A 12,165-nucleotide genomic window follows, 5' to 3' on the forward strand; every position below is an offset into this window, starting at 1 on the left:
CCTCTCCATCAGCCCTTAGCAGCAGATGGCCCCGCCCCTCACTGAGCTGGAGGTTTCTTCCTGTTAAAAGGGAGTTTTTCTTTCCCTCAGTCGCCAAGTTCAGTGTTCATAGGGAGTCGTTTGTAGGGTCTTTACATTACAATAAAAATGTTTTGAGGTGACTGTTGTTGACCATAAAAGTCAGTTGAATTAAACTGTCACAGTCTTAATGTGATGATGAGAGTCAGCCTCTGCTGTGCGTCCTTCTACCTTTCAGCTTCTCATTTGTTAATAGCATCGATGTTCATGTCATTTTCTTAACACACTGACTTGCTCGGGCGCGCTACATCCTCCACAGTGTTACTGTGGATGGTAAATGCTTTTAGCTGCTGCTCTTCCTGTAAACGATGCACCGGGGCTGTCACACATACACAGACGGTCCATTCAGAGACCACAGACGATATTCCAGTCAGGATTACTCTGCGTCTTTAGTCTGTCTATCTTATTGGGGTCACGGCGGGCTGAAGCCAGCGTACGCCCTGGACAGGCCTCCAATCTGATGCAGGGCTAACACAGAGACACTGACAACAAGCTCCACACAGAAAGCTCGTTCACCTGATGGTGACGTCAAACACAGGACTTCTTGGAGTGAAGCGACAGCGCTAACCACTGTGCTGCCCATATTAAATGTATTGGTTATAAAATGCAGTCTCAGTTTAAACAGCTGTGAGTGCCGATGGAGGTTGACCTGGTCATTCAGCACTGTTAACGTGCTCTGCCTTTCTGTTCATTCCCGTGTTCCTCCAGCGTGCATCTCCAAATATCCTTGTGCAAGATACTGAAACCTTAGTTTCCCCTGACGCCTCCGCTGGACTCTGAGATCAGGTTCAAAGTGCTTAAGCTCTGAATGTGAGAAAGTGCTTTGAGTGCTCAAACCTAGTAGGAAAGCACCATATAGACCAATAAGACATGCTTTTCAATCTCCACGCCCCCAGTTGCAGACAAAGAATCGTAAAGGTCGTCGGACAAAGCTGCAGTTAGCAGAAATCATCACGCTTAGGTGTCCAGATGGCGACTTTATTGCATGAGTTGAAATAAGAGCTTGCACACACCTCTTTGGCCTTTCTCATCCTGCACTCCTTTTGCAGACTGCAGATCTGCCTCTGCAGCTGGAGGTTAGTCTCCTGCATCTGGCTGATCTTCTCAACGAGTTGACAGATGTGCTCCAGGTAACCGAGTCCTGAAGACAGCAGGCTGGAACTCACTTGCTGTGCCTGTACAAGCAGAAGGCAGATGGGTTAAGATAGTTATGATAATTGTGCCATTATTATCCTAAACAATGTTTCTGTTTTTTCTCCAGGAGTGCTGTAGTATAATAATCATAATTACTGGCTGGGTTTATTTGTTTATTATTCAGTTTTATTAATGAAGAATGTCAGCACAGATAGTGAGCTTCCAAAGCACACTGCAGACTAAAACACAGGCTCATCATTTAGTTTAGTTTATGCAAGAAAAGTGCTTTTGTTATGATTATGATGGAAATGTTTTGGTTGCCAGTGTCTCAAATCCTGACCTTTTTTTATTAAACCAGAGCAGATAGTGTCAAACTCAACACTGACATCATTACTTTAGTCTAATTGTTTTGTTGCCCACCTGCTGTGACTGTTAGTGTGCGCTTGCTCCTTCTACACATTAATTAAACTTGGCAGCAGGGGGTCGAAACACTAGGTTGAAGTGTATGTGAGTGATAAGTTTGTACCCAGTGCTGCTGGACCTGCAGGTTGCTTTTCTCACCTGGTTTTACCTGGTGACCAGGTTTTACTAGTGTAACAATTCTGAGCTCCCACCAAGCTTAACACGTCACACTGAGAGATTTCAGAAACCACGGCAACAGTTTGTGTAAGAACAAGGCTGATAAGGATGTTTCTGATTCGGGTCCAGTTCCATGATGTTGTTATCAAACCATTCTCACTCCACTATGCCATTAGGATGATCAAGGCACCAGTGCACAGTGTTGGGGAGTAACGGAATACATGTACCGCCGTTACGTATTTAAAATACAAAATATGAGTAACTGTATTCCGTTACAGTTACCGTTTAAAAAGGTGGTATTTAGAATACAGTTACTTTGTTGAAATAAATGGATTACACGGCGGTACTTCCCTGTTTCATATTGTGGCGGGTCAGGACTGTTTGGGTTTTGTTTGACAGCTACGTTCTGTTGTTCCAGGCGGCAGCGTTACGGTTGCCATGGTTACAGGGTGACGCTCTCTCTCTGCGTGTTTCCTGGGTGAGAGAGCGCCTGTTGTTGTTGTTGTGCTAAGCTAACAGGCAGAATGCTACAGGTATAGCTCTAAAGAATGTAGCATCATGGGCAGTGTAGTCCGTGCTGCAGGGAGAATGGACTGCCATACCCGTTATGTGTCTGTGAGCGAGGGAGGGAGAAAAAGGAAAAGTACGAGCTGTCATCGAGCAGAAACGGGAGCTGGAAGCATGTAAATATAATAATAACCACTGCAGCCAAGAAGAGAGCCTGACGAGCCCAGCTGTAAGTAAGCTATTAAGACTCGACTGTACACCGTGTTCGTGTTTTCCTCTGAAACAATAAGTTCCGTTGGAGCAGCCTTTCAACGCCTCTCTCTGTCTCTGCTAGCAAAGTTGACCCAGACAACAAAGTAAACTAGTTTTCAGCTACGAGCCGACACAGAACCCACGTATTAGCCAGAGGTCCCTTTACTACGGTTCGGAGCCGCGGACCTTCAGTAACAGTAATAAATCACAGCAATAGTACATTCATGTAGTTGTAAACAGCATGATAATATATTAAGTAATCCAAAGTATTCAGAATACGTTACTCTCATTGAGTAACGTAACGGAATACGTTACAGAATACATTTTGGGGCATGTAATCTGTATTCTGTAATGGAATACATTTTAAAAGTAACCTTCCCAACACTGCCAGTGCATATGTGTTAAGAGTTGATATCACTGACGCATTCAAAAAAAGTGTTTTGGTATCAAGTAGATTCCAAATTCTGTTTTGCAGTTAGATTAACATCCAGGTATAAAAGCAGTCCACTCGTTTTTAAACTAGTCTAAAAAAGCTCTGCTGGATCCTCCTGAATAAGGTTAAAGTACCCTGTGTTCTGCACATTTTAGATGATTTTGATAAACTCATGGACAGGTTCTTATAGAGCACTTTTCTACTCTAGCCGAACTCTAAAAGCACTTTATACAACTCGCCTCAATCACATCTTTTTCTATGTAACTTTCAAACATTCATTCTCTGATGGATGCATCTGAGAGCAGCTCAGGGTTGGTGTCTTGTCCAAGGACATTTGGCAAGCAGGCTGGGATTGAACCACCACCCTTCTGATTAGTTGGTGCTCTACCACCTGAGCTACAGTCGGATGTTTTAAGGCAAAGCCTTCAACAGCTGTGTATGAAATGCTCCCTCTGGAAAAACTGCCTCAGTGTCGTTCTCTCTGTTGCTCTATACACCAGCTGTTCCCTAAAGTTTGTATACATTTAGTGTCAGAAAGTGACACGTTTCTCCGTGTCTGCAGTGAAGCTGCCTCTTCACTAAAGGCTGCTCTTCTCCTGCCTTTCGTAGGATACCTCAGTTTGTCTCTCACAGTTTCATTCTCACCATCTCCCCTGTTACATGAACACCAAAGCTGATTGTTTGTTTCATTTCAACTTCCAGGCTTTCAAGAGCCCATGCTCAGTTGCCAGCTCATCAACATTTCTGCGCATTTATTTAAAATATGGAAAAACTGAAGCTTCCTTACAGCCGGAGTTTAGTTGCTGCAATACAGTTCAGACAAAATGTCTCATCAAGGGTTTCCAAGTCTGTTTCCCAACCTTTGTGTAAAACTGCTGCTTAAATGTATAGGAAAGGTCACAGCCTCAGTTCCTGACAGAAGGCAGACAATTACCCTCTCTCACAAGATGCTAGCATCTCTTTGCAAAGGCATATTCAAATTGTTGGTTTATGAGGTAAAATCCATATTTTAATAAGAGGAAACTTTGAGCAAATATTGATCCAACCACAAACATTCCTGTAAGTGTACCAACAAAAGCAGGATGTGCGCTCAGGGCGAGTTTCCCATGCAGCTGACACTGCTGCTCCACAGTGGCTGTGGTGGAAACAAGGTTAAAGGACTGACATCACTCATTTCCTCTGATGGAGAAATGCTTTACAGATCACTATGAAACTATTGTATTGAGACTGTATTGAGAATTTTGCACAATTGCAGTAAATACATTAATAATGTCTTAATATTTAAGTTAAAAAATCAATATAGCATAGCATAGCATCTTTATTTATAATGCACTTTACATCCAACAATGTTGACCAAAGTGCTACAAATATAAAACAGAGAGGAAACAGTTTAAATTACATATAAAATATCTTAAAATTAAAAATAATATAATTAATAAGAAACATATTAAGAGACATCAACAAGTCCTGCTGTGCTAAAAGCCAAGGTAAATAAATATGTTTTAAGACGTGATTTAAAAACAGATAAGGAAGGTGCCTGTCTAACATGTAAAGGCAACTCATTCCACAGTTTTGGTGCTGCCACAGCAAACGCCCGATCCCCTCTGAGCTTACGATTAGTCCTGGGCACGCTCAGGAGGAGCTGGTCTGCTGACCTGAGGGACCGGGAAGGTATGTATGGATGAAGAAGCTCAGAGAGGTACAGAGGGGCAGCATTGGACAAACATTTAAAAACAAATAAAAGCAGCTTAAAATGGATCCTAAAATGCACAGGCAGCCAATGAAGTGAATATAAAACTGGGGTGATCTGCTCGCATCTATGAGTGCCAGTTAAAAGGCGTGCAGCAGCATTCTGGACTAGCTGCAGTCGAAAAACAGAAGATCGACTCACCCCAAAATAAAGAGAATTACAGTAATCCAGCCGAACAGTTACAAAAGCGTGGATTACTGTTTCAAATTGTTGTCTCGTAAGAAAGTGCTTAATTTTGGCCAGCTGCCTCAGATGAAAGAAATCAATATCTACATTAACGTTGAAAATGACTGTGCACAGTGTCCTGGTTGCAAATCCTGTTTTTGCCTCCTAATGTTCCAGTTTAGAGAATAGATGGATAGTGTCACGGTCCTGGATCTTTGGTCCTGTGTCTGTTATTTTGTAGCACCTCTGAGTTTGTTATTTATAGTTCCTGACTTTTTGGCTTTGTTTTATTTGTTATTTCCCCCTTTTGTGTCCAGTCTGTCCTAGTCTTGTCACCATGCTTTTTCTTCAGTGTCCTCACCTCTGTTTTCCTTCAGTCTCACCAGTCGTGTCTCGTGTCCTCTGTCTCATCTCTCTGTTCTGCCTCCCTGGGGTTCCCAGTTTTGTCAAGTTTACATTTTATTTTGATCGCCTCCTGTCTCGTGTATATAATGTTCAGTTTCGCTTCTCCTGTCTCATCAGTTTGATTCTGTTTAGCTGTGTTCTCAGGTGTGTCCACTCTCCTCCTGTGTATATATTGTCAGCACCGACCTGAGGGCAGCCGGTTTAAACAGATGAGCGATGTGGTCACCAGGTGGTGCTGATGTACTGGGACACTTTGCTAGTCTTGCTGAACATTCAAAATGCTTTAGGCTACAAACTGCATTATAACTAAACATTTATATTTTAATGTATACACTTGACCTTACACACACAACACAGACATCACATGGGGATACAAGTCGGAGATCGGTAGCGTTACAGAAAAACACTGAAATATACACTACAGTGGGAAAGTACAAGAGGAAAAAAAGAGAGCTCTACTCTTGCTGTGCTTCCATGGTAGGACAGCATGAGAACAGGAAACAAAAAAACTCCTCTGCACAAAAAGCACATAAATGTCCACAGCACAACTTTGTGAAAGACATGACAAGCCACAGGATTGGGTGGGGGGTGAGGAGTAATACGAAGCAAACACAGCAGCCGCCCTGCACAGCGCTACCATTCCAGTGCGGCACAAAGACCCGCCGTGTACCACCGCAGGAAACAAGCATCGAAGGCGTTTGGAAAGGGAGGGGGATGAGTGTGTGCTTATCAGTGTATATGTATGTGTGTGCGTGTCCAGAGTTCAGCTGAGACAGTGTCCTTCGCCCTGCCAGGCTAAGTAAACAGTCTTCCAGCCAACCCAGGTGGCCTTGCATGGAATGGGAAGGAACAGACTAAACACAGTCGTTATCAGGGTGTTGTTGTTCGGCTCCAGCCTCGAAACCGCCGCTGGCGCCAAAGGGGTATCCGCATGAAGTGATGGTGGTTTTTACTTTAGTGCGAACAGCTCATATGAATTTCAGAGCAGTTCTACAGTCCAACACTGGTCTCTCAATCTCCCGTTGGAGAGCCGCGAGCTTCGCCATACTTGCGTTCTGTGATGTTGTCATTTCTTGTGCTCAAAGAGCCGATTCTGAGAACTCACGGCAGTGAGCCTCCCCGAGATGTAATCCAGTCTGCACTCAGAGATCTTATTCTGAGTATTCACAGCAGCCGTAGCCTCTCCAAGATCTTATCCGTGCTGACTCAATGAGCCCATTTTGAGAAACTCACGCCTCTCCCATCGTTCCAATCCCAGCGGGCAGCCTTGTGGGGGTTTGAACAGCCGGTTCCGCTTCCTTAATTCTTTGATAAGTCAGGGCCAAGCCAGCTCCGATCAGCCAGAACCCTGTTACCATGGTTCCGAATAGGTAGATATCTTCAGCACTCAGGCTCACCCAAGCCCAGACTTCTCATTGAGAAAGGGGTGTTAAGGACCAGTGGATCAAATCCAGAATTCCTCTTTTAGGTTTTAGAGAACAGACTGTGAGAGAATGTTCCAGGGAAAAGTAATAAAAATCCGAGACAAGACAAGGACATGAGGAGCTAAGCAGGGAAGATAAGGGAGAGGAGAGGAGAAAAGTGCGACCGCCTTCGCTGAGAGCCAAATGAGAAAATCATTTATATGTTTGGACTGTGGGTGGAGATGGGATTACTCAGAAGAAACTGACACAGGCACAAGGAAAGCATACAAACTCCACACAGATGTGCGTCAGATTTGAATCATGAAACATTTTGCTGTGAAGCAACACGTTTATCCACTGCACCAGCAAAACCCATCCAAATCAAACGTACTCGATCATTTGATTTTCAGCACGAGGCCTCCTCACAGCAGAAGTCTTGGCAGGTTGCTTGTGTGTTAATGCAATTCCACAATCTTCCCAGGACGACCCGACACATCTGCCCCGAGATCAGACCATGCTAGCAGAGCGAGACTGAACAAGTACGGTTTGTTTTGAAGGCTTGTTGGAGAAAGTCTCTTCTCTCTTAAAAGAACACGACAGTCTAACTTTAAAAACAGCATCTGAGCAAATCAAATGGCTTCATTATCCACAGTTGGCCCTAACACACAGCATGTGGCCATAGCACATCAGCACCTCATTCATCTTGCATCCTGTCACAGGACCTTATCGTGACTGATTGATCACCAAAATATTCCAGAGGACATTTATTCGATCACAGCAGCAAATCTTTGACATAATGACTGAAAAATAAAAGGACTGACGGGTCAAAGTTCAGACCTCAGCCTGACTCAGATGATTAAGAGAGTTGTTCATAAATGAATTTCTGCAAACCTCAATGAACCAAAGCAACACAGTAAAGACGAATGGGCCACAAATGGTGTGAAAGATTGATAAAATCACTTTAAGTTATTACTGACAAAGGAGGTTCTTCATGCTGTATGGGACTAAACTCTAAACATGACCATGGAGCGATGATTAAAACACAATGAATATCAGAGATATTACAACTTAAAGGAGAACATTAATTCCAGCAGTATGAATATTTGACTGAGCCAGGTTTGCTCATTTTTTGGTGGCTAATTAAGATAAGGATGGGTGTTCAGTCCAGGAGATGGCTCTCACTTCCTCAGGGGAAGTCAGTAATTGGGGTTGGGGGTTGTTCTTGATGGCACAGTAAACATTATCAGGGCTGGCACTGATCTTATCTATGGCCCTGCTCAGACCGCTGAGCAATCCACAGCTGGGAAGACTTAATGGGATTTCCCCATTTAAAAACAAACACACACACACACAGTGATGCACTTCCTCTGTTTCAGACTCCACTGATCTCGTGAGTCTCACGTGGAAAGTATGCCAAGACTGGATTACCAAGGACGTAAATATACTACATGTCTGATAAAAGAACTACTGCAAGTTTGGAAAACGAAATAAAATGAACATTGGAAGCTCAGATCAGGAATCCCACAATCCAAACTAGAGTTAGGAGAAACATAAATGGAGCCTTCCTGAGCTGACAGTTTTATACTTTTATATGGCAGATCTGTGGTATAATACTGTCATCTACTTTTTACTGTCGGGATCATGTAAAAGGGAGGTCTGAAAGTAGAAACAATGGCACTGGTCACTATGATAAGGAGTGATACACAGGACTGGAGTCCTTCATCTATCTGATGTCTCACCTGTAGACTATATCATATTTTATATGCTATAACATGCTAACAAAGCTCTACCGTGTACAAAGGGCATTTTGCCATCATTGAATGATAAACGCTGGGACCAGTTCTGTTTATATTACACATGCTTCCTTTTGGCAACATCTTTCAAATGTGTAACACACATTTTCACATTGATCACAGCTGATCTCTAAACATTCAAAGCAGATGACACCCAGCTCTATCTGTCCATGAAGCCAGATAACACACACCAATTAGTTAAACTGCAGGAATGTCTTAAAGACATAAAGACCTGGATGGCCACTAACTTTCTGCTTCTTAACTCAGATCAAACTGAGGTCATTGTACTCGGCCCTGAAAAGCTTAGAAATATGGTATCTAACCAGATTCTTACTCTGGATGGCATTACCTTGGCCTCCAGTAACACTGTGAGGAACCTTGGAGTCATTTTTGACCAGGACATGTCCTTCAACGCGGACGCTGCACGGTGAAGAGGGAGCTGAGTGTAAAAGTGAAGCTCTCAATTTACCGGTCGATCTACGTCCCTACCCTCACCTATGGCCACGAGCTGTGGGTAGTGACCGAAAGAACGAGATCGCGGATACAAGCGGCGGAAATGAGCTTCCTCCGAAGGGTGGCTGGCCTCTCCCTTAGAGATAGGGTGAGAAGTTCGGCCATCCGAGAGGGGCTCAGAGTAGAGCCACTGCTGCTCCACATCGAAAGGAGCCAGCTGAGGTGGTTCGGGCATCTGACAAGGATGCCTCCTGGGCGCCTCCTGGGGTTGGTGTTCCGGGCATGTCCCACCGGGAGGAGGCCCCGGGGCAGACCCAGGACATGCTGGAGAGATTATATCTCTTGGCTGGCCTGGGAACGCCTTGGTGTTCCCCCGGATAAGCTGGAGGAGGTGGCTGGGGAGAGGGAGGTCTGGGCTTCTCTGCTTAGGCTGCTGCCCCCGCGACCCGGCCTCGGATAAAGCGGATGCAGATCGATGATCGATGTCCTTCAACGCATATATTAAAAGTTCTTCCATTTGCGCAACATCTCTAAAATTAGAAATATCCTGTCTCAGAGTGACACTGAAAAACTAGTTCATGCATTTATTACTTCCAGGCTGGACGACTGTAATTCATTATTATCAGGATGTCCAAAAAACTCACTGAAAAGCCTTCAGCTAATCCAAAATGCTGCAGCAAGAGTCCTGACAGGGACTAGAAAGAGAGAGCATATTTCTCCTGTTTTGGCTTCCTGTTAAATCCAGAATTCAAAATCCTGCTCCTCACATACAAGGTCTTAAATAATCAGGCCCCATCTTATCTTAATGACCTTGTAGTACCATATCACCCTATTAGAGCACTTCGCTCTCGCTCTGCAGGCCTACTTGTTGTTCCTAGAGTATTTAAAAGTAGAATGGGAGGCAGAGCCTTCAGTTTTCAGGCCCCTCTTCTGTGGAACCAGCTTCCAGTTTGGATTCAGGAGACAGACACTATCTCTACTTTCAAGATTAGGCTTCAAACTTTCCTTTTTGCTAAAGCATATAGTTAGGGCTGGACCAGGTGACCCTGAATCCTCCCTTAGTTATGCTGCAATAGACGTAGGCTGCCGGGGATTCCCATGATGCACTGGGTGTTTCTTCTTCAGTGATGATTTTCTTTTTTTCTTTTTATGAATTTATTAAGAAAAATAACTTCAAACATTTCCATGGAAATTGAAATCTTCTCTGGTCCTCATTTGTAAGATTTCCATTATCTGTGCTCCACCCAGAATACTTTCTCAAACATGACACTACTAGAAAGGAATGAGACACCAGATGTGTATGCTGAGCACCGTGATGGAGAGGAAGGCACTGCAACATCACGTACTCTGCTTTTCCTGCCAACACCAGTCTCTACAGCACGCACAGACAGTGCTTTGGCCTCACCTCTCTCTAGTGCTGGTGAGGTATGCATTGGATATTAATACATCAGATATGCAGTCAAAGATAAGAGCTACGATGTTACTGTTCAAAATATGACAGCAATGCACTCAGGAATGTCTCCAGTTCTGGAGGCATCCGTGGAGTTTGTATTTAATAACACACAGAGGAACAGAGGGTCAGAGAATAGCCAACCAAGTCGACACAAAGCAAATATTTGTGAACTGACACAAGGTTTAAGGCAAGAAAAAGCCAACGTCCCTGTACTGTGACCTACAGAGTCCCCGTTTAGAGGGGAAGTATTTACATTATTAGCTGTGGTGACAAGTGAAGATGTAATACTGCCTGTCAGCTTGAAGTCGTGCTGGGCCCCACAATCCAGTGCCAAATGCCATTACCTCACAGGGGCCCCCAGAAAGCCATCAAAGAGCCTTTATTTAGCTAAATATGTGAGTAATTTGAGATATTTGACACCGATTTGATATGTCCACACAGACCGCCGAGCTCTGGGGTTGGAAAGCAACGAGGGTCAATGACAGAGGAGCTCGTGGTCAGTGACAGTATCACTAGAAAAATCTCCAGTTCTCCAGCACAGATGAACAAGTGTTGCATGACATGCAGTTTCATAAAAAAGCCTCGCTGCACTCGGTCTGTGAGCTCGTAGGCTCTCGCGTCGAAGTTTGACTGATGTGGCAGAAATAATAAAGCTGTGTCTCCAGAAATGCCTTTGAAGGATGCAGCAGAACAGCTGCAGTTTACTCAGGAAAGATTGGAGGTGCTTCGGCTGTAAACACAGGGATCCACATGTGTACAAATATGAAATTGTTGTTACACAACCGCCAGAAAATTACTCAGTTTTTCTTTATTTTGTTGATCTGCTTGTATTTATTTCATATAATTATTCTGTTTATATACTGACAGTTAAAAAAATACTATGTAGTACTAGTTGACAAAGGCAGTCATCTCACAATGCTTTATTATGATAAGGTACACTTTACATAAACTAAAGAAATAATCCCAATAATGACACAATGAGTGATTGCAGCAGAATTTCCTTTAACTGAAGAGACCAGAATCAGGCTCAGAGAGGCATCCAGCTCTCAAAGAGAAGACAGAAAACAGAAAGAGAGACACAAAGATTGCACAGATAAAACCAGTAGTGGCATAGCTGCAAACTTTATTGCAAAGGAAGGTTTGGAGCTTAATCTTTGCTTAAACTGTGACAGCTGTTGTCATCGTTAATGCCAATATGTCACATCTGCCACAAGATGAGGAATGTTAATGAATTATAAAGAATTATTTTTCTTTTTAGGGACTATAGACTAATGTTTAACATTTAACATTTTAGTTTTAGTATTTTTTGTTTATTTCTAAAACATCAGACAGCTGCTGGTAATAAAAGGCAGCCCCAGGCTTGTGTCTGATGTTTCCAGGAATATCATAACGGTGATTATGACTTTGCAGCTTCCACAGCTGTCTGATGCTTTCCCTGTGAGTCAGCTGTGCCCTCTCATTATGAATGTGGACAAGATAATAACAGTTGGCTTAACATGAATGAGACATGATTCTGCAGATCCTTCTGAATGAGTACAGACGCTGTGTTTGATACTCCGCCACAAAACAGAACATACAAGTTGTTTTGGTTTGGTCAAAAACAAACACTAGAAAAGTCACACATTTTTAAAACCTAGTGGGAGTTGTCCCTTAAGAGTGCTGTTGAGCAAGTATTGATCATGTATCCCAACACAAGGCATGGGTCACTATCAGCAGAGGTTTTGGGTGAAGCTAACGTGAGAGCTTGCCTTACCTGTTGA

General features: G+C 43.5%; 1 protein-coding gene across 2 annotated transcripts in view; it reads right to left on the bottom strand.

Annotated features, from left to right (window-relative positions):
- LOC102790138 (uncharacterized) overlaps positions 1-12,165 on the bottom strand; it is a 37,284-nt gene that overhangs the window by 14,341 nt on the left and 10,778 nt on the right. For both annotated transcript variants that reach the window (XM_087837451.1, XM_087837450.1), the window contains exon 3: positions 1,092-1,253. In XM_087837451.1, coding sequence (XP_087693577.1) covers positions 1,092-1,253 — 162 coding nt within the window. The remainder of the gene's footprint in view (positions 1-1,091; positions 1,254-12,165) is intronic.

Source organism: Neolamprologus brichardi, unplaced genomic scaffold, assembly GCF_056152115.1.
Source record: "Neolamprologus brichardi isolate AB-2024 unplaced genomic scaffold, ASM5615211v1 NODE_ptg000033l+_length_6344489_cov_1, whole genome shotgun sequence".
NCBI lineage: Eukaryota > Metazoa > Chordata > Actinopteri > Cichliformes > Cichlidae > Neolamprologus > Neolamprologus brichardi.